Here is a 24,621-nt window from a genome sequence, read left to right as displayed (position 1 = left end):
AAAACTAGAGTAGTAGTGTGAGAGAGGGAAAGACTGTGTCAGTTCACTAACCAGTTTATATCTTCTTATATCATTCACAGTTCAGGATAGTTCATTTTTCTGTGAAAGAGGTAATTGACCCTGTCCACTCTGGTCTGAAATGATAGACTCCCTCAATGAGGATTAGAAAAATGACTGTATACAATAATTATTCAAATACTGAGCTGTAGAAAAAGAGATTGTTTAAGAAGTCATATTTTTTTCTTTTCAAAGGTAGGAGTAAAAATTGACACCCCTGTTTTCAATACCTTTCTTTTATTTATTTAACTAGGTAAGTCAGTTAAGAACCAATTCTTATTTACAATGACGGCCTAGCAAAAGGCTTCCTGGGTCTGGTATTTAAAAAATTAACAAAATAAATAGGTGTGTGTGTATATGTATGACAAAACACACATCACAGCAAGAGAGACCTACGACGACAACATAGCAAGGCAGCAACACATGACAACACAGCATGGTACAAACATCGGGCACAGACAACAGCACAAAGGGCAAGATGCATCACACGAAGCAGCTACAACTGTCAGTAAGAGTGTCCATGATTGAGTCTTTGAATGAAGACTGTCCAGAGTGTTTGCCGCTTGTTCAAGTTGCTAGCTGCAGCGAACAATGCCTCACCCTGCGAAGATAACTGGACTGAGCTTTTTTCTAAAATGTTTTATGAGTTGAAGAACACATTGGGTCTGTTTGGACTGCTGCCTTAAATTCAAGATCTATTTTCATGTCATCTGACCATATATCCTGGTACTGCGTAAAGTTAATGATGCCATTAACCAATCCAAGTGCCAATGCCGTTTAGCAAACTTCCAGGCGTTTACACTTGTTTGATGACATGAGAATAGAGCTCTTTGGCAACGCACACCAGTGGTGGGTCTGGCATCGAAATGAGAATGCAGAAAAGAAAATAACCCCATATCTCCTGTAAAATATGGTGGTGGATCTTTGATGTTTTGGGGCTATTTTGCTTCCGCTGGAGTGAGGCCCTTATTAAGGTTAAAGGCATCATGAACTTTACCCAGTACCAGGATATTTTAGCCAAAAACCTGCTTACCTCTGCCTGGATGCTGAAACTGAAAATGCAAGTTGATCTTCCAGCAAGACAATAACACTAAGCACACACACAAATCCACAAAGAAGTTAACTTTCCACAATATCAACATTTTGCAATGGCCATCTCAGTGTCTGGACTTGAAACCCATTGAAAACCTGTGGTTTGAATTGAGGGATGTCTATAAGTGCAGATGAAGGATATCAAATATATAGAATGATTCTGTATGGAGAAATGATCTAACATCCCTCCCAATGTGTTCTCCAACTCATAAAACATTTTAGAAAAAGGCTCAGCAAGGTGAGGTATTGACAACAGGGGTGTCAATTTTGACCCCTAGCTTTTTGGAGGAAGAAAGTATACTTGTTAAGCAATTGTATTATCTAATTTTCAAATGTTTTTGAGCATACACTATAGCTCAGTATTTGAATTAAATACAGTCATTTTTGTTCATCTTTACCAAGTGATGCTGAGGCTTGTTGTGGATGATGATGATGGCAGGCTGAAAGGGAACAGAATAGAACATAGAGGTTGAAAGCAGCCGCCCACACATCACACACCACATTTGCCCCGGAGGTGAGATTACGCCGCACTTACTTAGTGCCATCATCACGCATCACTGCCCAACTAGGTTATGCCCTGGGTCCTGTGTGTGGACTGTGTGTCAGTCAAAGAGCCAGTACTGCAGGAAAACGTTAAAGGGGCAGAGGACAGATCATGCCGTCTGGGTCTCTCGTCCTCAACACAACTCTGCCCTTGCCAAAACAATCAAGTGCCCCAAAGGATATGTTTCCTCCAGGATGAATTGTGTGTTAGAATGTCACTGAGGTCTTCCTCTTGAGGAAACTGCATTATATCATGTTAAATGTAGCCAACAGACCAATGTTGAAACAGTATTTGAAATAGTTTGCCTGGATGAGAGCCTGTGTGGAGGTGCCAAATGGGCAGGGTTTGCACTATTTCATTGGTTCCACTGTGCCAGACAAGCTCAATCGAACACAGAAAACCAATACTATTTTAACCCAGGTCTGTTACATACATAGCATAATTTTATTTAAAATGTTCCCTCTCCACAGATACAAGCTGTTCCCCAACTGTGTCCCTTCTTTCGGGTTCCGCCACCTCCTCTCCCTGACTGACAAGGTGGATCGTTTCAACGAGGAGGTGCAGAAACAGATGGTGTCTCGCAACAGGGACGCTCCGGAGGGAGGCTTCGACGCCATCCTACAGGCTGCCGTCTGTAAGGTGAGCTGAGCCCGGGGTGTGATTAATGGGATGTGACTGGCTGGCATGCCAACCTATAACCCTGACCCTAACCTTAATCGTAAACCTTAATCCTAACCCTGACCTAACCCTAACCAATCAGGACCAGATTTTCTGTCAGTCAAGTCCCTTTAGGTTTTCTCCTGTGAGCTGTCAGTCAGGTAGACATGATGGATTGAGGCCCTGGTTGTGTTCATTAGCACACACAATGGAATACGAAAATGAGCATTTATTACTGACTAAATGTAGGTAGTCCCTCCCTGTTCTGTTCGTCCCCCCCCCCCCCCCCCCATTTTGTGCTTAATGAACACAAGTCACAATTGAGACTTTATTTAGGGTTAATTGAGTCTGTTAATTCAAAGCACCTGGTGGTTGAACAGGATGTCTAGTCAGGTGCAGCTTGTTCAACAAGGAGACCACTCACTAACAGAAACAGGCCCAGTCATATCACAGTGTTGCGCTGTTGGCTGAGCGGGAGTTAATCGTTTTTACTGGAAGAGAATGACTCCCTCTCAACTCTACCATGTCATTTGGTGTAACAGAAACTTGGATAGGCAGTCTTTTGCGGTTGCGCCAATACTTTCTTGATATGTTTGTTTCACTCAGTTACGTTGTCAGAATATTACTTTGACTGATGAATCATTTGCATTGCTGACCATTGTAGAATATTCAGCTAAATCTGTGCCTCTTTGTTTCCCTGTAAAACAAAATATACATCAAATGGGCATGGTTGCATGACTGTCATACATACTAACTACAACTCCAGCCAAAACACACGTGAAGCATGGCAGGTTTGTTGAATGTATCTATCATTCCAGCATGTTATTCAGAAAGGGCCCTGTATGCCAACTGCCAACCCACATCTCTTTCTATTGTGTACCGCGGCACATAATATACTGGGCATCACAAATGGATGCCTTTTTATGCCTAAACACTGGTGAAAGGTCAGGCTTGTTTAGTGTTATGCCCTTACTCAGCACTGTGTTAAGAGACTAATGCTCTCTTTGCTGCTACACTTTTTTTGACCTCTGCTTTCCATTGATAATGACCTCGTTCTGGATAAAACACCTGCTACTCTCCTTGTTTATGTATGTGGTTGTCAAGCTTGTGGAAAGTGATAGTTTCCTTTCCTTGTAATGATAATGATGAAGTGATAGTGTTTTATAGGGGCAGGAAAGACTCTCTTTACAGCTAGTAGTGCAGAGCGATTAGTGCATTTTGAGGTCGATTTCGGTTAGACATTAAATGCATTATGTGGGTTGAATGCTGTAACAACACAGAATAATTTTTAAAAAGGTCCATGACGGTTGACTGCCCATTGCTGCTTATCACTTATTAACCATAATTTATTCACAATACTTTAATAAAATATGTATTTTATTTGATGACCATTCCAAATAATCTCATCTCTGTACAGCTGCTGCCTATGCTTTCTGACAAAATGACTATTTTAGTAACTAACAGGGATGTAAACATTTGTGCACAAAATTTGTGAGATATACGCTTTTTGTACATATGGAACATTTCTGGGATCTTTTATGTCAGCTGTGTTTTGCCAAGCTCTTTTTACATTGTAAAATATTTAAACACTTTATAAAGGCTTTATAGTACAGTTATATATCAAATCAATTTCAATCAATTATCTATCAAGGTTCAGTTAGAATGAACTTGTCTCTTTTTGTTGTTATCAAGCCTGTATTTCTGTCTTGATTTCATGGTCTGATCCGCTGTGCATTTACCAAAGTACAAAACTACATAGGGTGGCAGGTAGCCTAGTGGTTTGAGCATTGGGCCAGTAACGAAAGGCTGCTAGATCGAATCCCCAAGCTGACAAGGTAAAAATCTGTCGTTCTGCCCCTGAACAAGGCAGTTAACCCACTGTTCCTAGGCCGTCATTGTAAATAAGAATTTGTTCTTAACTGACTTGCCTAGTTAAATAAAGGTGTTAAAATTATAATTGCCTACTGTAAACTGGAGGAGACTAAAAGGCGCTGCATGGTCAATCCAACATCTGCATTGGCCATTCAGCATTTACTGCGATGCAGACGTCAGGGCTTTTATACTTCTTGTGCTTCTGGAGCAGAGCTATTGTGAAAGAAGTTGCCCCCACCTATCATCAACCAATCATGTCAATACGGAGCACTCCGCATTGTTACAGAATTTGAGAGGCGCGATGCGGAACGGAGCTTGATTTAGCCTCTGCATGTCTCCGTATGCCACATTTTACGGATCAAGCATAAATTAGCTTTAATTTACACCTCAGTTAGGTGTCTCTAAAACTTTCAGTGAAGTGACCATCTCTTCCCTTGTGCAGGAGAGGATAGGTTGGAGGAAGGAGGCCTTCCACCTGCTGGTGTTTGCCACAGATGATGTGCCTCACCTGGCCCTGGACGGTAAACTGGGAGGTCTGGTCCAGCCCCATGATGGGGAGTGCCACATGAATGAGAAGAACGAATACAGCAGCTCCACCAAGATGGTAAGACGAGGCATGGTTTCTATAGAGCTATAACAGGGTTACTGTAGAGATATAACATTGTAACAGGGTTACTGTAGAGATATAACATTACATTTACATTTAAGTCATTTAGCAGACGCTCTTATCCAGAGCGACTTACAAATTGGTGCATTCACCTTATGATATCCAGTGGAACAACCACTTTACAATAGTGCATCTAACTCTTTTAAGGGGGGGGGGGGGTTAGAAGGATTACTTTATCCTATCCTAGGTATTCCTTAAAGAGGTGGGGTTTCAAGTGTCTCCGGAAGGTGGTGATTGACTCCGCTGACCTGGCGTCGTGAGGGAGTTTGTTCCACCATTGGGGTGCCAGAGCAGCGAACAGTTTTGACTGGGCTGAGCGGGAACTGTACTTCCTCAGAGGTAGGGAGGCGAGCAGGCCAGAGGTGGATGAACGCAGTGCCCTTGTTTGGGTGTAGGGCCTGATCAGAGCCTGAAGGTACGGAGGTGCCGTTCCCCTCACAGCTCCGTAGGCAAGCACCATGGTCTTGTAGCGGATGCGAGCTTCAACTGGAAGCCAGTGGAGAGAGCGGAGGAGCGGGGTGACGTGAGAGAACTTGGGAAAGTTGAACACCAGACGGGCTGCGGCGTTCTGGATGAGTTGTAGGGGTTTAATGGCACAGGCAGGGAGCCCAGCCGACAGCGAGTTGCAGTAATCCAGACGGGAGATGACAAGTGCCCTGGATTAGGACCTGCGCCGCTTCCTGCGTGAGGCAGGGTCGTACTCTGCGAATGTTGTAGAGCATGAACCTACAGGAACGGGTCACCGCCTTGATGTTAGTTGAGAACGACAGGGTGTTGTCCAGGATCACGCCAAGGTTCTTAGCACTCTGGGAGGAGGACACAATGGAGTTGTCAACCGTGATGGCGAGATCATGGAACGGGCAGTCCTTCCCCGGGAGGAAGAGCAGCTCCGTCTTGCCGAGGTTCAGCTTGAGGTGGTGATCCGTCATCCACACTGATATGTCTGCCAGACATGCAGAGATGCGATTCACCACCTGGTTATCAGAGGGGGGAAAGGAGAAGATTAATTGTGTGTCGTCTGCATAGCAATGATAGGAGAGACCATGTGAGGATATGACAGAGCCAAGTGACTTGGTGTATAGCGAGAATAGGAGAGGGCCTAGAACAGAGCCCTGGGGGACACCAGTGGTGAGAGCACGTGGTGCGGAGACAGATTCTCGCCACGCCACCTGGTAGAAGCGACCTGTCAGGTAGGACGCAATCCAAGCGTGGGCCGCGCCGGAGATGCCCAGCTCGGAGAGGGTGGAGAGGAGGATCTGATGGTTCACAGTATCAAAGGCAGCCGATAGGTCTAGAAGGATGAGAGCAGAGGAGAGAGAGTTAGCTTTAGCAGTGCGGAGCGCCTCCGTGACACAGAGAAGAGCAGTCTCAGTTGAATGACTAGTCTTGAAACCTGACTGATTTGGATCAAGAAGGTCATTCTGAGAGAGATAGCAGGAGAGCTGGCCAAGGACGGCACGTTCAAGAGTTTTGGAGAGAAAAGAAAGAAGGGATACTGGTCTGTAGTTGTTGACATCGGAGGGATCGAGTGTAGTTTTTTTCAGAAGGGGTGCAACTCTCGCTCTCTTGAATACGGAAGGGACGTAGCCAGCGGTCAAGGATGAGTTGATGAGCGAGGTGAGGTAAGGGAGAAGGTCTCCGGAAATGGTCTGGAGAAGAGAGGAGGGGATAGGGTCAAGCGGGCAGGTTGTTGGGCGGCCGGCCGTCACAAGACGCGAGATTTCATCTGGAGAGAGAGGGGAGAAAGAGGTCAAAGCACAGGGTAGGGCAGTGTGAGCAGAACCAGCGGTGTCGTTTGACTTAGCAAACGAGGATCGGATGTCGTCGACCTTCTTTTCAAAATGGTTGACGAAGTCATCAGCAGAGAGGGAGGAGGGGGGAGGAGGGGGAGGAGGATTCAGGAGGGAGGAGAAGGTGGCAAAGAGCTTCCTAGGGTTAGAGGCAGATGCTTGGAATTTAGAGTGGTAGAAATTGGCTTTAGCAGCAGAGACAGAAGAGGAGAATGTAGAGAGGAGGGAGTGAAAGGATGCCAGGTCCGCAGGGAGGCGAGTTTTCCTCCATTTCCGCTCGGCTGCCCGGAGCCCTGTTCTGTGAGCTCGCAATGAGTCGTCGAGCCACGGAGCAGGAGGGGAGGACCGAGCCGGCCTGGAGGATAGGGGACATAGAGAGTCAAAGGATGCAGAAAGGGAGGAGAGGAGGGTTGAGGAGGCAGAATCAGGAGATAGGTTGGAGAAGGTTTGAGCAGAGGGAAGAGATGATAGGATGGAAGAGGAGAGAGTAGCGGGGGAGAGAGAGCGAAGGTTGGGACGGCGCGATACCATCCGAGTAGGGGCAGTGTGGGAAGTGTTGGATGAGAGCGAGAGGGAAAAGGATACAAGGTAGTGGTCGGAGACTTGGAGGGGAGTTGCAATGAGATTAGTGGAAGAACAGCATCTAGTAAAGATGAGGTCAAGCGTATTGCCTGCCTTGTGAGTAGGGGGGGAAGGTGAGAGGGTGAGGTCAAAAGAGGACAGGAGTGGAAAGAAGGAGGCAGAGAGGAATGAGTCAAAGGTAGACGTGGGGAGGTTAAAGTCACCCAGAACTGTGAGAGGTGAGCCATCCTCAGGAAAGGAACTTATCAGGGCGTCAAGCTCATTGATGAACTCTCCAAGGGAACCTGGAGGGCGATAAATGATAAGGATGTTAAGCTTGAAAGGGCTGGTAACTGTGACAGCATGGAATTCAAAGGAGGCGATAGACAGATGGGTCAGGGGAGAAAGAGAGAATGTCCACTTGGGAGAGATGAGGATCCCAGTGCCACCACCCCGCTGACCAGAAGCTCTCGGGGTGTGCGAGAACACGTGGGCAGACGAGGAGAGAGCACTAGGAGTAGCAGTGTTATCAGTGGTAATCCATGTTTCCGTCAGTGCCAAGAAGTCGAGGGACTGGAGGGAAGCATAGGCTGAGATGAACTCTGCCTTGTTGGCCGCAGATCGGCAGTTCCAGAGGCTGCCTGAGACCTGGAACTCCACGTGGGTCGTGCGCGCTGGGACCACCAGGTTAGAGTAGCAGCGGCCACGCGGTGTGAAGCGTTTGTATGGTCTGTGCAGAGAGGAGAGAACAGGGATAGACAGACACATAGTTGACAGGCTACAGAAGAGGCTACGCTAATGCAAAGGAGATTGGAATGACAAGTGGACTACACGTCTCGAATGTTCAGAAAGTTAAGCTTACGTTGCAAAAAATCTTATTGACTAAAATGATATAGTACTGCTGGCTGGTGAAATAGGCTAGCTAGCAGTGGCTGCGTTGTTGACTTTGTTTGAAAGTGTAGCTGGCTAGGTAACCTCGACAATTACTCTAGACTACACAATTATCTTGGATACAAAGACGGCTATGTAGCCAGCTAAGATCAAACAAATCAAACTGTTGTACTGTAATGAAATGAAATGTAATACTACCTGTGGAGCAAAGCGGAATGCAACTACTCGCTCCAACCCGGAAGTGCGTATCGTAGAGGGAGAGGCAATAGAAGTGTTGTTTCTTGTATTATTGTCTTTTGTGTCTTTAGAGGACTGCTTCACCTTAATGTCCCCTTTCCCTTTTCTTCTGTCCTTATTTTGTCCCACTTTGTCCCTTCTTTGTCCCTTCTTCTCTTCTGCCAACTAGACACTCCTTGTTAGCTAGCTAGCTTCTTCCAGGAATGTCCCTAGCAACTGCCTAGCAACAGGTAAACAACTTAGCTAGCTAAGAAAACGGTATAATTTTATGAAAAATTGTTACTTTTTCAAAAGCCTTCTTTGTTTGCTGCTTGTTTGGTCTCCTATTCAGTTTGCAGTTTTCTTTTGATTTTTTTTCGATGTACTTTACTCTAAAAAAACATTTAAATTTCAATATTTGTAGGAGCTCATCTTTTCAGCTGCTGCTGCTTAATTTGGAACTCCGGAACATTGTAACAGGGTTACTGTAGAGATATAACATTGTATCATGGTTACTGTAGAGATATAACATTGTAACAGGGTTACTGTAGAGATATAACATTGTATCATGGTTACTGTAGAGATATAACATTGTAACAGGGTTACAGGGTTATAACTGTAGAGGACGACGTCAGTGATCTTCAGGTCAGAGCTCTAGAAAGATGCACGAATTTCCGACTTGGAATCTTTTCCTCCGGTGAGACTGACCAGAGAAAGGGGACACTGTCTTCCACCTGATGGCGAAACTCGAGTCGCACCGCATCTGCCTCATGCACAAATTCATGTTGTTCCTATGACCAGAGAAAGTTAAATATTCTTTAATATTAAAATCAACACAACGAGCTGCTAATAATAATAATAATAAAATGCAGGGCTATTGATACTTGGCTACTCATTCATTGCAGCTGCAGCCCGAGCGGAACTACAGAGAAGCGCCTTTTTGTAATAGTTTTGAATAAAAACAGTGACGTGCTGAATATAAACTTAAACATGAACTCACTCATAAAAACAGCATCTCTTTGCTGTATTTGTTGACAATCTCTCTGGTCATGGTTTTAAAAGTTATTAAATCTTATGTAGGCTAGTAGCCTATTTAAACTTGGCTGTGGCCAGGGTCACAGGCTGACTACACCGCTCGTGTCCTGTGCACAAGTGTTGCAAAATAAATGTAGTAATCTATATTATTCAATTATTGCACCCAAACTGCTTGTATGCCAACGAGCGTCTGTGTTGCCAAGGGCTAAAATAGAAGTCAGTTCTATTTGTGACAGATTGTGCTGCAAGTCCTGCCTCTCCCATCTCATTGGTTTCTAGAAGCAGGTACCCACGTGCCATCTCCTCATTGGTTATACCCACGTGGGTGACTGAAAGACGAACGAGGTCGGTGGTGGTAATGCACTTTATTTATGAAAGTTGCCTATCGCAATATAAAGTCCAGAGAAGAAAAAGCCTGGAAGGAGGAGAGATAACAAACGATTCGGTTGACCGTTTGTGTGGATTAGTTGTCGGAGTAGAGGACCTTGTGCATTTCAGGTAAAATAACAACTCAATGTTTATATCCAAGGACAAATTCGCTAGCAACAGCAAGCTATCTAAATAGGAGAAATTAGCTAGCTAGCGAAATTGCCATAAATGTTTAATGCTTTTCGACCTGTCGCCAAATTAATGTAATTGGTTCAGAGTTTGTTTTGATATTGTAATGAAACAGCAGGGAGCAGGTCTCGAACCTTTGACCTTCTAGCCCGAGGTCCGGCGCGCTATCGACTGTGCCGCAAAAGCATGCTCGTGCGGCAGTCGATTTCTGCGCTTATAAACCCAGGGTCGTTACAATATTTTAACCTGCGTGTCGTGATCGCGTTTGGTGTGGGGGGGACAAAATACATTTATGCACAATGGCGCACGCGTGCAGCCGGTTTGGGTTCGTGTCATGGAAGCTCCGTAGCCAAGGTGATTTGAGCTATGCGACGGGCAGCAGAGTAGGTGCACTCGATTTAGTCACAGATTTGCCGGTCCGCCGGGTAGGCGGAGTTTGTCTCATGGGAACACTTTGCTTACCCGGTGCGCAGGACTTTTGAATCAAGTGCACCTACTGGTAACGACTCAACACGATTTAAAAAGGAGCGCAAGCCTTTATCGTTTGTTGGCTTTTCTACAGAAATATTTGCTGATCGACTAGGAATGCCTTGAAGATCGACTTGTCGACGGGTTTGGCGACCACTGCCCTAGAGTAACCATGTTACAATGATGTTATATCTCTAGAGCAGGTGTCGCCAAACCAGTCGACAAGTCGATCTTGGTAGCATTCCAAGTTGATCGCGAGGAGTTTTAAAAATCAGAGGGGGGAAAAATCAAATGTCAATGTTTTTATTATTTTTGAATTGAATTTCAAATGTGTCATGTGTGAGCCCTGTGTGTAGTTATGGTGGTCGAGGTGCGGGGAGGGCTATATCTGGCCAATCAAATAGTTTCTAGGTTTAATGTCTGACAAATGAAATCTCTGACTCCCGCCTTAACTAGCACAGACACTTGTTGTGATGCTATCAAACGATGGCGGAGGCACAAAGGAAAAAGCAAAAAACGTATAATTTTCATTTAGAATGGGAACACGATGTTCTGTTCATCGTCGTTAAGGACAAAAGGATTTGCCTGATTTGTCACCAGGCTGTAGCGCTAGCAAAAGGGGATAATGTGGAGCTGCACCACAACACCATCCACCCCAAGGTCAAAGACATTTACCTGCTAAAGAGCATGCTTTGTTCAAAGAAAATTGACCAGCTCAAGTCTATTGAAAGCACAGCAGTCGCTTTTTACCAAACCGAAAGGTTAAAGTAAGGCTGCAACAGAGGCATCCTTCCGTGCCAGCCATCTCTTGGCTAAACATAAGAAACCGTTCACAGATGGAGAGATATACAAGGAGGCAATGGCGGTTGCCGCCGAGACGTTATTCAAAGAATAATTTGAATTAAAAACCAAAGGACATTAAAAAAATGCAATCGGAAGTGTGCCAGTTTTAATTCATTTATTATTAAACACTTGGCTCAGCCACTGTGACAAGAAGGGTAGAGTCTTTATCGGATGACGGGAATCAACAAGTGCTCAAGGATTTATCACTGATTGCTTTTCGCTGAAATTTGACGAATCCCAGGATATGACTGCACAGCTGATTGTGTTTGTTCGCAAGGCTTTTAAGGATTCAACTACTAAGGAGGCTTTTCTCACTCTTTTACCATTAAAAGGGAGGACAAGAGGTGAGGACATTTACGAGCGGTGACTTGATTCTCCACGCTTGCGTAAGGAGGTTGAGTCGCGGGGAAGTACTGCAGCGATTTGTTGACTTGCTGCCCGAGATCAAATCATTTCTGGAGTCACGAAATGAGGAACTGTCTGATGATGCATGGCTGCCAGACTTCCTCACGGACTTAACTGCAAAACTGAACGAGCTCAACTATGAGCTTCAGGGACAAGACAAAGACGTGGCACGCATGATCAGCGCTGTCAATGCCTTTTAAGGCCAAGGTGGGTGTGTGGGCCTCTCAGCTGAGGAAAGGAAGGCTAGTGCACTTCCCAAACCTGAAGAAAATGTCGCTAAACATCGGAAACAGATGCTTTTCTCTCGCATGAATTCTGTGCCCACCTGGAGAAACTGGCACCCGAATTCAACAGGTGTTTTCAGGAGTTAAATGACATAAGGGAGGTTGTTGCATTTATCTCAAACCCTTTCCTCCCCATTGAGAGTTAGGAGATGTCCGCCAAATTCCAGCAAGTATTTGCTTTACCAATCGGAGTGCAAAATTACATCGAGTTGAAACCGAGATCAAGAGACAGACTTTTGGTGCTTTGTAAACAATGGCACGCTTAAGATGAACGCCTACTTAGGATCAACATAGATGGCTTTTACACAGATGAAAATAATCAAGTCAAAGAACAGTTCCTGTCTAACTAATAGACATCTCACAGACTTGCTATGTCAAACTATGAGCCAGACTACAGAGCACTTACATTTACATTTAAGTCATTTAGCAGACGCTCTTATCCAGAGCGACTTACAAATTGTGGTTCTGGTCCCCCCGTGGGGAATGAACCCACAACCCTGGCGTTGCAAGCGCCATGCTCTACCAACTGAGCCACACGGGACCACTTGCTGATAGTGTGCAATCACAGCCATCACATTGAATGTGTGTGTGTGGGGGGGGGGGGGGGGGGGGGGATCTCATCCACCCCATCTGAGTGAGTATTGCCAGTTGAGAATCTGTTGTAGGCTCTATTGTTTACAAAAGGATATCTGTATTCTATGTTCAAAAAGTGAAACAGTACTGTACATGATTGGCTTAGGCCTGTAATTGACTGATTATTGAGGTTATATACAGTATGAATGGTGAATGAGTAATAGGCTTGTGGAAATATTGAAACATTTAACATGACTGTTATAAAAAGTTGAATGATATTTGCACTTCTGATTATACTACTTGTATAATTACATGAATACTTTGCTTGTGACTGACAGGTAACAAAATAAAGAATGTCAAAGTGGAACTACATTGTGGCCTTGTTTTTTAGTCATTTTTTGCAAGTGGTAGATCTTGATTTACATTTGGACTTAGGATGTGATCTTAGGCTTGAAAAGGTTGGTGACCACTGCTCTAGAGCTATAACATCATTGTAACATGGTTACTCTAGAGCTATAACATCATTAACTGTAACATTGTTACTCTAGAGCTATAACATCATTGTAACATGGTTACTCTAGAGCTATAACATCATTAACTGTAACATTGTTACTCTAGAGCTATAACATCATTGTAACATTGTTACTCTAGAGCTATAACATCATTGTAACATGGTTACTCTAGAGCTATAACATCATTAACTGTAACATTGTTACTCTAGAGCTATAACATCATTGTAACATTGTTACTCTAGAGCTATAACATCATTAACTGTAACATTGTTACTCTAGAGCTATAACATCATTAACTGTAACATTGTTACTCTAGAGCTATAACATCATTAACTGTAACATTGTTACTCTAGAGCTATAACATCATTAACTGTAACATGGTTACTCTAGAGCTATAACATCATTAACTGTAACATTGTTACTCTAGAGCTATAACATCATTAACTGTAACATGGTTACTGTAGAGCTATAACATCATTGTAACATGGTTACTGTAGAGCTATAAAATCATTAACTGTAACATGGTTACTCGAGCTATAACATCATTGTAACATGGTTACTGTAGAGCTATAACATCATTGTAACATGGTTACTCTAGAGCTATAACATTAACATGGTTACTGATGAGCTATAACATTAACATGGTTACTGTAGAGCTATAACATCATTAACTGTAACATTGTTACTCTAGAGCTATAACATCATTGTAACATGGTTACTGTAGAGCTATAACATCATTAACTGTAACATTGTTACTCTAGAGCTATAACATCATTGTAACATGGTTACTGTAGAGCTATAACATCATTAACTGTAACATTGTTACTCTAGAGCTATAACATCATTGTAACATGGTTACTCTAGAGCTATAACATCATTAACTGTAACATTGTTACTCTAGAGCTATAACATCATTGTAACATGGTTACTGTAGAGCTATAACATCATTAACTGTAACATTGTTACTCTAGAGCTATAACATCATTGTAACATGGTTACTGTAGAGCTATAACATCATTAACTGTAACATTGTTACTCTAGAGCTATAACATCATTGTAACATGGTTACTGTAGAGCTATAACATCATTAACTGTAACATTGTTACTCTAGAGCTATAACATCATTGTAACATGGTTACTGTAGAGCTATAACATCATTAACTGTAACATTGTTACTCTAGAGCTATAACATCATTGTAACAGGGTTACTGTAGAGCTATAACATCATTGTAACATGGTTACTGTAGAGCTATAACATCATTAACTGTAACATGGTTACTGTAGAGCTATAACATCATTAACTGTAACATTGTTACTCTAGAGCTATAACATCATTAACTAACATTGTTACTCTAGAGCTATAACATCATTGTAACATGGTTACTGTAGAGCTATAACATCATTGTAACATGGTTACTGTAGAGCTATAAAATCATTAACTGTAACATGGTTACTCGAGCTATAACATCATTGTAACATGGTTACTGTAGAGCTATAACATCATTGTAACATGGTTACTCTAGAGCTATAACATTAACATGGTTACTGATGAGCTATAACATTAACATGGTTACTGTAGAGCTATAACATCGTTGTAACAGGGTTACTCTAGAGCTATAACATCATTGTAACATGGTTACTGTAGAGCTATAACATCATTGTAACAGGGTTACTGTAGAGCTATAACATCATTCTAACATGGTTACTGAAGAGCTATAACATCATGGTTACTGTAGAGCTATAACATCATTGTAACATGGTTACTGTAGAGCTATAACGTCATTGTAACATGGTTACTCTAGAGCTATAACGTCATTGTAACATGGTTACTCTAGAGCTATAACGTCATTGTAACATGGTTACTCTAGAGCTATAACATCATTAACAGGGTTACTCTAGAGCTATAACATAATTTTAACAGGGTTACTCTAGAGCTATAACATCATTGTAACAGGGTTACTCTAGAGCTATAACATCAACTGTAACATGGTTACTCTAGAGCTATAACATCATTTTAACAGGGTTACTCTAGAGCTATAACATCATTGTAACAGGGTTACTCTAGAGCTATAACGTCATTGTAACATGGTTACTCTAGAGCTATAACGTCATTGTAACATGGTTACTCTAGAGCTATAACGTCATTGTAACATGGTTACTCTAGAGCTATAACGTCATTAACATGGTTACTCTAGAGCTATAACGTCATTAACATGGTTACTCTAGAGCTATAACGTCATTAACATGGTTACTCTAGAGCTATAACGTCATTAACATGGTTACTCTAGAGCTATAACGTCATTAACATGGTTACTCTAGAGCTATAACGTCATTAACATGGTTACTCTAGAGCTATAACGTCATTAACATGGTTACTCTAGAGCTATAACGTCATTAACATGGTTACTCTAGAGCTATAACGTCATTAACATGGTTACTCTAGAGCTATAACGTCATTAACATGGTTACTCTAGAGCTATAACGTCATTGTAACAGGGTTACTCTAGAGCTATAACGTCATTGTAACAGGGTTACTCTAGAGCTATAACGTCATTGTAACAGGGTTACTCTAGAGCTATAACGTCATTGTAACAGGGTTACTCTAGAGCTATAACGTCATTGTAACAGGGTTACTCTAGAGCTATAACGTCATTGTAACAGGGTTACTCTAGAGCTATAACGTCATTGTAACAGGGTTACTCTAGAGCTATAACGTCATTGTAACAGGGTTACTCTAGAGCTATAACGTCATTGTAACAGGGTTACTCTAGAGCTATAACATCATTAACAGGGTTACTCTAGAGCTATAACGTCATTGTAACAGGGTTACTCTAGAGCTATAACGTCATTGTAACAGGGTTACTCTAGAGCTATAACGTCATTGTAACAGGGTTACTCTTTAAATCACTGAAGCTGGAGACTCATATCTCCCTCACTAGCTTTAAGCACCAGCTGTCAGAGCAGCTCACAGATCACTGCACCTGTACATAGCCCATCTGTAAATATCCCATCCAACTACCTCATCCCCATACTGTATTTATTTATTTATCTTGCTCCTTTGCACCCCAGTGTCTCTACTTGCACATTCATCTTCTGCAAATCTACAATTCCAGTGTTTAATTGCTATGTTGTAATTACTTCGCCACCATGGCCCTCATTTGTACATACTGTATATAGACTTTTTCTACTGTATTATTGACTGTATGTTTGTTTATTCCATATGTAACTCTGTATTGTATGTGTCGAACTGCTTTGCTTTATCTTGGCCAGATCGCAGTTGCAAATGAGAACTTGTTCTCAACTAGCCTACCTGGTTAAATAAAGGTGAAATAAAAGAAAAATAGAGCTATAACATCATTAACTGTAACATGGTTACTCTAGAGCTATAACATGACATTGTAACATGTTTAATATAGAGCTAGCTTATAACACAACTCGGCTATAACATCAAATGTTATTGGCTGCTAACACGTATTCTACAGATGCTATCTCAGGTGCAGAGAAATGCTTATGTTTCTAGCTCCAACAGGGCAGTAATACCGAAAAATACACACACATCCCCAAAATTTAAATAAAGAAATAAAAAAATATCAGAACAATGTCAGAGTCCGGAATATAAATATGTATGTATGGACAGTATATGAATAGAAAAGGTGTGTACAGCAGTATACAACATGATTAGCTATGTTATTAAACACATACACACAAACACAATTATAGAGTACAGTCAAACCTCCCTATGCCTTGTAACCTATTTGAGATGGTTATTTTTTATCCACATTGTCAGTGTAATATATTACTAGGCTCAAATTCCCTACTGAAGCAGCAGCTCTCAAGAATATACTTGGTCCAGATGGATTGCTTTGAGGTAAAGCTAACATCAATGACTCAACCTTCCAGACACAAAGCATTTAACTGCTGGTCTGATTCTTTGATGATGGCCAGAGCCAGGCTAGATTTAGGTAAGGAGGAATGCAATGTAAACTGAGGTATGCTAGTTCCCTGAGTCTGCCTGGCTCTGCTCCTAGTGGAGGTCCAACTGACTTTATTGGGAACTCACTTCATCTTGTTGCTGCTGCTTATCTATGGACAGCCATAGGGTGCTCTATGTAAAGCTTTAATGAACTCAGGGAACTTCACTTAGTTGGGAGTTCACTTAGTTGAGAGGTAATTTAGACAGCAGTTAGGGGGAGAGCTCAGCAGTCTTAAGCGAGGACATAAAGAAATGGTTCAAGCCACGTGAATAACTTTTTTGTTGTTCTGGAAATGAAGGTTTTGGATTTTGGATGAGACTGCATCACATAAACCGTGCCGAAAAATATCTAGTTTGTTTACATGGCTAGCACTATTTGAAGTCTGAAGAACTAATGCAATAAAAACCTAATAAACATCATGCTCATTTCAACCAATCACACTCCATGATATGAACATGAATTAAGTGAATTAAAGTTTTTGAATTCTCTTGGAATCACAACGTTTTCTTCTAGTTATTTGCTGATCTGTTCTGCTGTGTGTCATTTGGTTCTCTGGGCTCGATAGAGTCATGTTACGTCTCAACACATTAAGTTCAGTGGAGGTACTCCAACACAAATCAAAGACTTCAACACCAATGGATCCTCAGCTTGTGTAATCCCCAAACAGGCTAAGTATGTTTACCCTCATCTCATCTGAATGTGGGATGGAAGAATGGGTGCTTCCCAGAACAGCACTGTGTTTTTCAGGAAAACCGGTGAACCTCGCGGCTCATTTCAACTGTAAATCTCACTGTTGATTGATTCGTATGTACACAATGATAAAGGCTAATGAAGACAAAAAATCTCATCTGATTGAGATAAAGTGATTGCTTTTTAAATGCTTAAACATTTTCACTCGGTCATGCCTTGACTATAGTGTATCTTTGACTTAAGTGGAAGTTAGGATTCGCTCCTCAATCCACAGCTCTTGTGCAGAGCTGTAAATAAATATGTCTAAATCACTTCTGGCTTCTTTACTTCTTTCTGCTGGTGAAAAATGAAATGTCAGGGGACTCATGTAAAGACAATACTGGAATCAGAGGCGCAATGACTTCCCTTCCCTGGGTGAGCTAGAAGCTAAACTAATGAGAACTTGAAATGGCTCTAACATCCTCTTCCATGCATATCTATCTGTCTGTCTGCAGGACTATCCCTCTCTGGCCCTATTGGGAGAGAAGCTGGCGGAGAACAACATCTATCTCATCTTCGCTGTGACTAAAAGGCTCTATGTCATTTACAAGGTACATTTTTTTTTGTTATATAAGTTTATGTTCAGGATTGAGAGTAGCTGTGTGTATAGTGTGTACACGTTGGTGTGTACACTTCGGTGTGTATGGTAGCCTTTGATATTGTGTTAATTGCTTTGTTATATTTGTTTCTTTTAATTTAAAAAATAATATCTGATATTTATGTAGAATTTCACAGCACTGATACCTGGAACTACAGTGGAGATTCTGGATCAGGACTCCAAGAACATCATCCAACTCATTGTTAACGCCTACAATGTAAGTAAAGGAGCTTTTTCTCCCATTTAGAGCACAGGGTGTGTGTGTGTGTGCGCGCTTGAGAGGGAAAGAGAGTCTCTCAGCGGTCCTCTTCTGAAATGGATGTTGGCTGAACACGTTTTGAAACCGGGAAACAGACCGGTATACCCTGAACCTGTCATTTTTGTTTTCCATTGCAAAACTGTGAGGCCTACTGAACATGTTCCCGGTCTCTAGAGGACAAGAGGAAGTGTTGAATGTTTATGCTTTAGCATTGGATATGGAGACCCTCACCCTGCCCCTCTATTTGCTGTGGTGATATGGAGACCCACACCCTGCCCCTCTATTTGCTGTGGTGATATGGAGACGCACACCCTGCCCCTCTATTTGCTGTGGTTATATGGAGACCCACACCCTGCCCCTCTATTTGCTGTGGTGATATGGAGACCCTCACCCTGCCCCTCTATTTGCTGTGGTGATATGGAGACCCACACCCTGCCCCTCTATTTGCTGTGGTGATATGGAGACCCACACCCTGCCCCTCTATTTGCTGTGGTTATATGGAGACCCACACCCTGCCCCTCTATTTGCTGTGGTGATATGGAGACCCACACCCTGCCCCTCTATTTGCTGTGGTGATATGGAGACCCTCACCCTGCCCCTCTATTTGCTGTGGTGATATGGGGTTTACTCTACTCCTGGGTCACACTACGGCACTGTCTTTAATTCTGCACTAGCACTTTATGGTTACTGAAGAAGAAGCAGGTTTATGGTGCAAATCCTGCCTGAGACACTGTGGTGCTGCTACACCCCAGTCCCCTCCATACAGGAAATAGATTCCATTCTTCCAGTTATTTGAAGGAAGGGTTTTCAAAGGGCCTGAAAAGGGTTCTAGAAGGGATTCTTGTATTTTAAACACAAACGGCTATAGACTCGTGTGCTAGGAGATTTACATCTTGTCCTCGTTTACAGTTCACATTTATGGAAAGATCAACAAAAAATAGAACCACCAATCTTCAATTTATGGGTCATGATAAATGTATAATCTTCGTTCTACCAAAGTTAAGCAGGGGCCTCAAATGGTCTTGAATTATAATTTGACGTTAGTGTTTATAATTGTCACAGAAGACACTCTCTCATAATCCATTCTCAAAGCATGGAATCATCCTGTCTTGTATTATTGTGTTGTGGTCTGTTGACTAAAACCTGACCATAGATCACTGAGTAAGTACTCTGACACTGTGGCTCTGGTTTGGCTATTTAGGGATCTTAAAGTCACAGTCTGTGATTTGAGAGTGGTTTGGCTACATTTCTCTAGCCCCATACCTCAGCTTACCAAACAAAGTGGCAGTGAGACTGTTGAAATGGCAGATTTAGCCTTTAATGCACTGCAGGAAAGCAGTTATATAATTCACTTTTGTTGACTAGTTGAGAGAGAACAACATTTTAAGGGAAGAACCAATCTCTTTCTCCATGTATTTTGAATTTTTTTAAACCGAAGTATTTGCCTGTTTTTAGTTAACTTTCCCCAAAAATATTTTCCAATAAAGCTGTGTTTTTTTTTCAGTCAAGCATTTTTTCCTTCTGTGGTTGAGAGGAACTACAACTTGATTTTACATAGTTAAGGACACGAGTTGAGTCTACAACTGATAATAATGGTATATATTTTTTTTTTATTAAAAAACTTTATTTAATAGGCAAGTCAGTTAAGAACAAATTCTTATTTACAATGACGGCCTACCAGGGAACAGTGGGATTTTTATTTTGTCAGCTCAGGGATGTCATCCAGCAACCTTTCGGTTACTGGCCCAACGCTCTGACCACTAGGCTACCTGCCACCCCTATATACCAAGTAGCCTACATTCTATTCACTTTACACAATGGGCAGATGGCACCACATTTGGTTTCTATCATAATTGTATATTTTTTGAGTATTGTGAAGTTTGAACACATAAGCATTTAGGTATTTCAACACATTTTGTTATCAGTTCATTGTGTTCTTTTTCCAATACAGACCAAAACAGGGCATAGATCAATCATGGGTATCTGTCAGTCAGTCATGATTCTGACTACCCCCTTTCACAGTTTTGTAGCTTTTATGCGCTGGAGTGAACACGCACATAAAGTACAGATAAGGCTGGCATGTAGCAGCAAAGCCACGCTATGGCACACACACGCACGCACGCGCTCCACATCCATCCATGCCAACCGAACCGCTGTGGGTTTGGGGGAAGTTTACAAAAGACAGAATGAACTGTATAAATCTTGCTTAACCAAGGCATTTTACGCTCTTTCCAATTATCTTTTTCTCTGTTTTCCACCCTGCCTGCTAACAGATTAAATAACAGGCTCTTACTGGTTTCATTCTAAAATGCTGAGTTGTGGTGGTTCTGAGTGGATCCAGTGCCAGGGGTACTGGAAGCATTTAACATTCAAATAGTATGGAAACCACCAGGGAACCTCTGTGCCAGCTCTAATATACAGACATACTTTAATGCTCATGTGATCTATTGAGTTTGAGTTTATTTTATTTTTTACAGGGACAGTGCACATTAATCAACGGTTCGTATTGATAGGAGTCTTTGCTCAGACTTGTTTGGATAGTTGACCAGTGGACCATCTGTCTTGTTTTCAAATATATGACATATTTACTACTTTGATGCAAATGTCAAAGTACTTATTCATAAGTGTGTGTCTGTCGATCTGTATATGTGTCTGTCTGTTTTTGTGTTCAAGGCATATGTATCTGTGAGTTCATCCAATCTCTCTCTCTCTCTGTCTGTGTGTCCTCCCTCCAGAACATCCGGTCCAAAGTGGAGCTGACTGTGTGGGATCAACCTGAAGACCTCAGTCTGTCCTTCACGGCCACCTGTCAGGACGGACAGCCCCTACCAGGCCTCAGGAAGTGTGCCGACCTCAAGATCGGAGACACGGTGAGTCTCTCAGACCTCCTGGCTTCCTATGGATTTGCACTATCAGGCCAAGCTGGAAAGTCAAAATTGGCTATATCGTGAAAATGTATATAAACGAAAATATGCTTTTTGGTCTTCATCAAAAGTTAGGGTTGGTTATAAAATCAGATCTTTAGGTCTTTGTAGTTTGCAGCTTTGCCTGATAGTGACTAGTGAACCTTTCCCAGCCTGCCTAATGTACAGGTGATCTGACTGTCATGTCATGGACAACATGTGAACGATGCAACACAACTGTAACAGGATGTAATTCCAGCCTGTGGACAGATGCATCATGGGGTATTTGCATTAAGGCTTAGTTAGCCCAGTGGCATGTCTCTCGGCAACACTGACAGGAATATCATGGATATCATCCACCCAGCCAGCGAATGACTGACTAAAGAAAGCAAGTTGTGACTTGGCAGCACAGTGTGACTTTTCAATCCTCTTCAGTTTGCAGTTCCTGTTTGGTTAAATTAAACTGCAGTTGCCGGGAGACTAAAGGAGCGATATCGGCCATGTCTTAGACTCTGAGAAAAAGAGAGATTGAGTGAGAGAACAACAATGTTGTTGCTTTGCTTACTCTCTTTAACAGTTAACATATGTGTGCGCTAAAATTTGACCCTGCTTAATGTATTTGATATGAGCAGACCATGACTGAAATAATGCAAACATATTCTTTCCCTTGGAAGAAAGCAAACTGGGGGTGGCAAAAATGCTTCTGTCTGTTTTGGAAAAAATATTAGTCATGGTGTCCATCCCTTCTCTGGGACTCCAGAATGTCCTGTCTCCAACCAACACACACACATACTCTGTCAACACATGGCAGATACTGGCCATTCTCAAGGCAAGGGTCACCCTCTTCCTGGGATAGCAGTGGGAGTTTGAACTGACTCAACTTATTCTTGGCTTCTGAACACTGCAATTGGAAATCAGTTGTGCTTTCCAAATAGCCCTCCAAATAAGCTATTTTGGATGGCTTTGGATGAAGTAGTCTATGGGTGATGTGGCATCAGTAGCCTCCACAGAAAGCATTTTAGTGTGAGTAGACCTACGTATAGGGGGGGGGATAATAATTTGGCATCGGAATAATATTTTAGCTGGCTTTTTAATTGGGTTCCAACATGTTCTTGCCATTTAGATGGAATGTGTTCTTCTCTTCCTTTGTTTCAGCTAACAAAACTCTAAGAAAGGTCAGGTGACGTGAGATCACTGCACATCTTAATTGCTTTGAATTCTGCACTGCTCAAATCCTCAGGCCCCAATGAGGATTTGTACAGGATCTATTGAAATGCTCAGCAAGGGGCTACTTTGTACACTCCACCACGCAGAGATCCGACCCTGTGGAATTCTTCTTCCCAAAGCCCCAGTGTCTCCCTCACTGATTCCTTATTTGTCTTAATTGAATGTAGGAAATAAGGATGGTGTGTGGGGATGGAGGGTGAATGAATAATAGTAGTGAATGGGGGAATCACATCTCTGCATGGCCAGGGTGATGGGTCTAACTCTGTCTTTTGTTCTGCAGCGGGGGTATTTTCTCTGCAGGCCTCTGAGTGCTAATCTGTCCTCCTAAAAAGGTGAGGAAAGAGGACGCGAGGAATAGAGGGAGGAGGAATTGGGAAAGTTCCCAGGTGTCAGTCACAGGGTCTCTGGCTGCAGCCTTGCTCTGGGGCCTGAAGCTGCATGTCAATGTCCTCACTACAAAAGTTAGAGAAAGAAGGGTTGGTGAAACCAGAGGCGATTTTAACGAACAAAGACAACGTGGTAACAAATGTGTGTTAGACCCAGTGTACAAACTTAAGCCCACCTTCCTTTCACTGCGACACTCTCAAACCTTAAAGAGTACTAAATATTTCCCATATAGATGTAGGATCTTAATTTGACCAGTATAGTCCATAATGTTGCTTGATCCGTGTTTAGACTATTAGCTGACCAAAATTATGCTACATGAAAAGTGCAATGTTAATATAATTGTGTCTTAGTGTGGGTTGTCACTGAATTTCTGTAAATCATGAAGCTCATCTGCATTTCTCTGCAACAAAATTAAGATCCTGTACAGTACCTTCAGAAAGTATGTACTTATACCTGTAGACTTATTCCACACGCTGTTGTTACAGCCTGAATTCAAAATGGACAAACAAACACCCCATAATCACAAAGTGAATGTTTTTAGAAATGTTGGCAAATTTATTGAGATTGAAATACAGAAATATCTCATTTACATAAGTATTCACACCCCTGAGACAATACTTTGTAGAAGCACCTTTGGCAGCAATTATAGCTGAGTCTTTCTGGGTAAGTCTGTAAGAGCTTTCCACACCTGGATTGTAGAACATTTGCCAATGTATTATTTTCAAACTTCTTCAAGCTCTGTCAAATTGGTTGTTGATCATTGCTAGACAACCATTTTTAGGTCTTGCAGTAGATTTAAGTCAAAACTGTAACTCGGCCACTCAGTAACATTCACAGTATTCTTGGTAAGCTACTCCAGTGTAGATTTGGCCTTGTGTTTTTAGGTTATTGTCCTGCTGAAAGGTGAATTGATCTCCCAGTGTCTGGTGGAAAGCAGACTGAACCAGGTTTTCCTCTGGGATTTTTGCCTGTTCTTAGCTCCATTCCATTCCTTTTTTTATCCTGAAAAACTCCACAGTTCTTAACGATTACAAGCATACACATAACATGATGCAGCACCACTAGGCTTGAAAATATGGAGAGTGGTACTCGGTACCACTCAGTAAAACAAAGGTGGTGGGGGGAGGTTAATGTAAATAGTCCGATTGGCCATTTCATTAATTGTTCAACAGTCTTATGGCTTGGGGGTAGAAGCTGTTAAGGAGCCTTTTGGTCCTTGACTTGGTGCTCCGGTACCGCTTGCCATGCGGTAGCAGAGAGAACAGTCTATGACTTGGGTGACTGGAGTCTTTGACAATTTTTTGGGGGCCTTCCTTTGACACTGCCTAGTATATGGGTCCTGGATGGCAGGAAGCTTTCCCCCAGTGATGTACTGGGCCATATGCACTAGAGGTCGACCGATTAATCGGAATGGCCGATTAATTAGGGCCGATTTCAAGTTTTCATAACAATCGGTAATCTGCATTTTTGGACACCGATCATGGCCGATTACATTGCACTCCACGAGGAGACTGCGTGG

The 24,621-nt window shown here is 42.3% G+C and overlaps 1 protein-coding gene across 1 annotated transcript in view; it reads left to right on the top strand.

The window, feature by feature from the left end:
• The window catches only part of LOC139546689 (integrin beta-5-like), a 73,418-nt gene that overhangs the window by 5,495 nt on the left and 43,302 nt on the right, over positions 1–24,621 (top strand). The window contains exons 5-9 of the mRNA XM_071355365.1: positions 2,164–2,332; positions 4,665–4,826; positions 18,184–18,279; positions 18,454–18,543; positions 21,321–21,455. Coding sequence (XP_071211466.1) covers positions 2,164–2,332; positions 4,665–4,826; positions 18,184–18,279; positions 18,454–18,543; positions 21,321–21,455 — 652 coding nt within the window. The remainder of the gene's footprint in view (positions 1–2,163; positions 2,333–4,664; positions 4,827–18,183; positions 18,280–18,453; positions 18,544–21,320; positions 21,456–24,621) is intronic.

The sequence above is a fragment of the Salvelinus alpinus genome, chromosome 20 (assembly GCF_045679555.1).
Source record: "Salvelinus alpinus chromosome 20, SLU_Salpinus.1, whole genome shotgun sequence".
Taxonomy (NCBI): Eukaryota; Metazoa; Chordata; class Actinopteri; order Salmoniformes; family Salmonidae; genus Salvelinus; species Salvelinus alpinus.
Note: the sequence above shows the minus strand (reverse complement) of the source record. Positions and strands in the feature narration are given on the sequence as shown.